The sequence below is a fragment of the Vombatus ursinus genome, unplaced genomic scaffold (assembly GCF_900497805.2).
Source record: "Vombatus ursinus unplaced genomic scaffold, bare-nosed wombat genome assembly UNPS02014772.1, whole genome shotgun sequence".
NCBI lineage: Eukaryota > Metazoa > Chordata > Mammalia > Diprotodontia > Vombatidae > Vombatus > Vombatus ursinus.
In genome coordinates this window covers 31,044,998-31,050,997 of record NW_020954550.1, presented here as the reverse complement: position 1 = coordinate 31,050,997, position 6,000 = coordinate 31,044,998, and the positions used below count along the sequence as shown (strand labels likewise).

General features: G+C 44.8%; 1 protein-coding gene across 3 annotated transcripts in view; it reads left to right on the top strand.

Moving 5' to 3' along the window:
- The first annotated feature begins 200 nt into the window (after window positions 1–200).
- The window catches only part of ZNF131 (zinc finger protein 131), a 40,043-nt gene continuing 34,243 nt past the window's right edge, over window positions 201–6,000 (top strand). Inside the window, exons 1-3 of one of the 3 annotated variants that reach the window (XM_027863648.1) lie at window positions 201–271; window positions 714–853; window positions 2,147–2,248. In XM_027863648.1, the coding sequence (XP_027719449.1) occupies window positions 730–853; window positions 2,147–2,248 (226 nt within the window). In that variant the 5' untranslated portion in view covers window positions 201–271; window positions 714–729. Of the gene's footprint in view, window positions 272–433; window positions 521–654; window positions 854–2,146; window positions 2,249–6,000 lie in introns of those variants that run through there. The other 2 variants (XM_027863647.1, XM_027863649.1) reach the window with 2 other exon arrangements.

Here is a 6,000-nt window from a genome sequence, read left to right as displayed (position 1 = left end):
CACCGAGCACGTGGGACCCAAGCCCCGGCCCGCCCTGCGCTGGCATCCCAGAGGCGGCCCCCCCTTCTCCCCCCTCCCCCCCGCAGGCCTGGGTCGGCGCCGGCGCCAGCTCCTTCCGGGAGGCAAGAGAGGGCGTGGCCTAGGCCTCCTTTCCCCTCCCCCCGCCCAGCCCCGGCCCTGCCGGCGCTCCGAGGACGTCGACGTTCGGCGTGCCAACGGAGGCACGTTGACGTAAGTGACGTGCAGGCCCGGCCCGCTCCTCCTTCCCACTGTAAGCGCCGGCCCGGTCGGGGCGGGGGAGGAGGGGGAGGAGACCCAGGAGTCGTTGTGGGCCGCGGGCCGGACCGGGTCCCCGGCGGGCGCGACGGGAGCCCCGGGGCCTGGCGGATAGGGCTTGGCGGGCCGTTGGCGGCTCGCCCGGGGCCCTCCGCTACCGTCCTGGAATTGCTCTGTGGGGGACCCACGAGCCCCCGGTCCCTGGTCGCCCCGCCGCCCGCCCGCCCAGGAGGGCTCCAATTAGGTCAGGCTGGGAGTTCTGAGCGGGGTCAGCCCTCCCGCCGCTGCCCCTCGGCGGCCCAGGCCCCCGGCCCGCCTTCCCCGCAGCCGCGCCTTCCCGCCCCGGGGGTGGTTTTCGTGCTCGTGGTGGGGGTCGGGCTCCGCGGTGCGGGCCCGTCGGGGGAAGGGGTGAAGGGTGTCCTGCTACTGTCTTGCAGAGCAGCTCCCCTGGCCATGGAGGCTGAAGAGACGATGGAATGCATTCAAGAGTTTCCTGAACATCATAAAATGATTCTGGACCGATTGAATGAGCAGCGGGAGCAGGACCAGTTCACAGACATCACTCTGATAGTGGATGGTAGGTGCTGGCCGCGGCGGGGTGCAGAGTCTGGTCCTTTCCATCTGTTCCTACCCCCCCCATAACCTCCTTTTTGATTACCCTTCTTTCCCTCCTCTCTTTCTTCCTAGTTCCCCACCCCATCCCCCCCCCCCTTTGACTGATATGAATTGGAGCTCTAGTTCACTTGCTCTGACAGCCTCGTGCTGTGAATTGTTTTCTTGTCACAATTTCTAAGAAACCTAGTACTCATAAGGCTTTACTTTCCGCAGGCCTCTGGGAGGTTTGTCAGAAGGGTGCACGTGAAGATTGTCAATCTAAAGATTGCTCAAATGCCTTTTTTTTTTTTTAAGGCAGTTGGGGTTAAGTGACTTGCTCAGGGTCACACAGCTAGTAAGTGTCAAGTGTTTGGTCTGAGGCCAAATTTGAACTGAGGTCCTCCTGACTTCAGGGCTGGTGCTCTATCCACTGTGCCACCTAGCTGCCCCTAGTAACTCAATTTTTAAGCCGCTCTAAGAGAAGCAGTCCCTTGAAGGAATCCCTTCAATCTCTTTTTGGGAAATAATATTACATCTAGCTTAATTCATCTTCCCAAAAAACTGAAACAATTTTGGCAGCATTCAAATCTTCCTCCTTTGGGGGACCCATAGGGTCCTCAACATTCCCTTTTTAATTCATTAGAATAGAAAGAAACTTTAAAGGCAGCTTGTGCATTGTATGTGAGTGAAAAGTAAACAGATTAAAAAATTGGATTCCTTATAGCAAGTGAAATTTGATTGCCTATTACATTTGGATGGACCATTCTTCATCAAAACATCTTGGCTGCCAAAATCTAGGTGTGAGCCCCTAAGAAGTGTGGATGTTAAGCTTCCTGGTGCAAAGGCATGGCATTACCCAGCCAAGTAATGCTTCTTTCTAAAGCGTGTACTTCATCTTCCTCTCAAAGTGAAACTATACACTTTTAAGGTTGAGCTTTTCTTTCTGTTCAGTAGTTTCAACTGAATATGATATGGCCTTTGCTGCTTAATCAGAAATGTTGGAGGCTACTAAACAGCTGTCATGCTTCCTTTCAGAGGTATTTTCATTTTAAATGATCAACAGTTATGCAACTCAGAGAAAATGACCTTTATAAATCTGTTAAAGTCTTGAAATAAAGACATGGCTTGTTCTCCATTCCAGGTACAAATGTTTGCCAGGTAAAAAGGATAGTGACCTGACTTGAATTCAAAGATAACAAGTAAAAGGTTCTTTTTTTCCCCCCACTGAATTATTTTTCAAACTGGATTATATTTTATATGTTTTTGTCACTTTTAGGTCACCATTTTAAAGCCCACAAGGCTGTTCTGGCTGCTTGCAGTCAGTTCTTCTACAAATTCTTTCAAGACTTTACTCAGGAACCTTTGGTGGAAATAGAAGGTAAATTCTTGTTTTCAGTTCAGTATTTGCATTAAATACACTACAAAGTGATGAAGAAATTGCAAACTTTTTTTTTTGACACCAGTAGTTATCTGAGAGTTTTACTTTAAAGAGTGTTTGGTAAAAACTGATCAGTGAGTAGACACTGTTGTGTTATGTATAATAGCAGACACTTGAGGAACAATAACTGTTAGATTGTTTTCTGATCTTTGTTGAAACTAGTGAACATTATTTGTGTGGTGGTGAGATGTGAAAATGTATAAAATGTTAGTCAACTGGGATAGCTCTTCCTAGTCATCAATATGAAATGTGATTATGTAATGATAGTTTTGTCAAATGTCATTGGAGCGCATAATTTCCTTCCCACAATTGTGGTTGCTGCTAGTTGTTACCTGAGGTGTGGAGTTGCATGCCTCTTTTTACTAGCAAAGGTAGCAGTTAACACTTCAGAGAAAACATACATAATCTTAACTTGGCATAAAAGTCTGCTGTAGGAATATCAAGGAGACTAGCCATGTGTTAGGCATGAGGAAAGGATGAGTTGGTTACAGAAAGTTCAAGGTGAAAGAAGGGATCAGGTAGCATACAGATTCTGACTTGAAAGAAAAGTAGTTTTACCTGTGTGTCTCTGCTTCTGCATCTATTGGTTAGCAAGCATTTATCAGGCATTTACGATGTGCCAGTTATTGTGTTTGGTACCAGGATACAAAGACAAAAAATAAACAGTCGATATCACTATCCTCCAAGAGCTAACATTCTGTCAAAGGAGATTACATACATATGTATGCACACACATGTATAACCACAAATATTTACAAAGTTAATAGAAGATAATTTGGGGAGATCCGTAAAGGCTTTGTCAGTGAGGAATGAAATAGGCATTCTAAGAGGCCTAGGTCTAAAGAAGGAGTGCATTCAAGCCATGTGTACAAAGGCACAAAAAAAAGTAGATGAATTGTCACATGTAAAGAATAGCAAGACCACTTTGGACTGTGAAGGAGAGTCAGTATGATAATCTTGGAAAGGTAGGTTGGAGGCAAGTTTTGAAAGGCTTTAAATGCCCATGGAGCTTGTATTCTTGGAGATAATAAGAAGCCAATAAAGTATTGAACAGGAAGTGACGTTTTTAGGAATGCTTTAAGGCAGTTTTGTAAAGGATTGGAGAAGGAAAAGATTTAAAGCAAGGAGACCAATAAAAGGTTATTGGGATCATCCAGATAAGAAGTGATGAGAGCCTTAACTACACTGGTGGCTATATGAATGGAGAGAAGGGGCAGGTTGCAAGAGCTGCAGAGGGAGAACCAGCAAAACTGGCATACCTATATGTGGGATGAGGAAGAGTGAGGAGTTGAGGGTGATTCTCAACAAAAATAAGGTAGTTCTGAAGAAGAGTGGGTTTGGGGGGAAAGATAAGTTTTGTTTTTAACATAGTCATCTTATGAGACATCCATTTTGAATTGTTCAAATAAGCAGTTAGTGATGGTGGGACTGGCACTCAGGAGAGAAACTAGTTATACACATTGTCCTGGAGTCATCTGGTTAGAGAGGATAATCTAACCCGTAGGAGCTGATGAAGTCATTGAAAGAGCATAGGGAAGAGAGGCCCAGCCAGAGCTTTAGTACATATCCATAGTTAAGTGGTAGAATTATGATAGGGAAAAGGAGTGGTCACACCAGGTGGGAGATAAACAAAAATCTAGGGAGAATGGAATATTTAAAAGGAGAGGCTAGACAGCATTGTAAAATGCTACACACAATTTAAGAAGGAAGAAAATAGTAAATACAGCCTCTAGAAATTGCTTTGGGGAGTGCTGAAGATATGTTCGGGGGCAGCTAGGTGGCACAGTGGATAGAGCACTGGCCCTGAAGTCAGGAGGACCTGAGTTCAAATTTGGCCTCAGACCAAACACTTGACACTTAACTAGCTGTGTGACCCTGGGCAAGTCACTTAACCCCAATTCCCCCCCCCCCCAAAAAAGGTATGTTCAAAAATATTTAAGATAAAAAACAGAAGGTTAGCTGTTTTGAATTTTTTGGGGGGGGGGGGGTAAGGCAATCAAGATTAAGTCACTTTCCCAGGGTCACACAGCTAGTAAGTGTCAAGTGTCTGAGGCCGGATTTGAACTTGGGTCCTCCTGCCTCCAAGGCCAGAGCTCTATCCACTGTGCCACCTAGCTTTCCCAGGAATTTTCTTTTACTCTAAATGTTCCTCCGTCTTTAGGGGTGGATTATCTAAGAACTTTGACCCAATCTCAGGTTTTGGAGGCAAAGGGAAAGAAAGAAAGCTTAAAGATTAAAAAGGACACCTTTTACGTTGCTAAATTACAGGTCATCCAGGTAGTAGAGCCAACTTTTGACTATCCATGATTGGATAAGCATGAAGTTCTTACAGCAACCGTTGCCAAACTTTTTGATCTCGCGATCCCTTTACATTCTTATTACTGAGGACCACAAAGAGTTTTGTTTATGTGTGTTATATAAATGATTTTTTATTAGGAAAATAATTTTAATCTTGGAGACCCACTGAAAGTATCTCAGGGACCCTACAGGGTTCAGAGGACATTTTGAAAGTTGAAAAAGGTGAAATGTACTTCAACCCTCATGGTCTCAAGGAGTTTCTAGTAGAGGAAATTTATTGTGGACACTTGGTGAACTAAAAGGCAATTATAGATGTTCACATGAAGTGAAAAAAGGGTAGTGTAATCTCATAGTTCCAATTTTTTAGTGATGGGAGGAGGTGAACCAGTCTACTAGCAAAGGCTGAGTATCTCTCATTTTCAAGCTTTGGTCAAATTGATGGACCAAGTGAGACCAGGATTCAAAAGTGTCAGGTTCATTGTTTACTCTAACTGCTGATATCTTTAATATGTTTGACTTTTCTCAGTTTATTTTTATTACTTTTGAAACTGACTTTCCTTAACTAACTTGGGTTAGAAGGGTAGCAGTCACTCATGGGCCCATTCCCACTACAGATTGGCATGGGGCTTTGACTTGCTTCTTTTCTGACCTGACCAGTTTCTTCCTCCTTAGGCAGACTGGTACCCAACCCCAACTTCCTCAACCCCACTTCTCTGGGCTCACTATATTGGTTCCAGATGCCCAATCAGCTTAGCCATTTATAGTTTAGAATAAATACTTGTGCTCAAGTGATCCACCAGCCTCAAGTCTCCCTGGTAGTTGGGATTATAGGCATAGTACATTACCATACCTGGTTTCCTAGTTTTTAAAAAAAGGTGGTAGTGGTACTATTTTTAAAAATTACCATGGTTATAGAATTTAGTGTTAAAAACGCTTTAGTGGTCATCTAGTACAAACCTATCATTTTAAAGATGATGAAATATAGGCCCAGAGAGGTTAAGAATCTACCCAAGGTCAGTCGTATCCAACTATATGTGATGGGGTATTCTTGGCAAAGATACTGGAATGGTTTGCCATTCCTTCTCCAGTGTGTCCATTCTACAGATGAGGAACTGAGGCAAATATGAGTTCAGGTACTTGCCCAGGGTCACACACCTAATAAGTGTCTGAGGCAGCGTTTGAACTCAGATCTCCCTGATTTTAGGCCCTAGTGCTCTATCCACTGCACCACCTAACTGCCCTCAGGGTCACATAGGTAGGATTCAGATCAGGTTGACCAAGTCCAGATTCATTTGTTGCTAAGAAAAGTTGTTATTGGGGCAGCTAGGTGGTGCAGTGGATAGAGCGCCGGCACTGAAGTCAGGAGGACCTGAGTTCAAATCTGGCCTCAGACC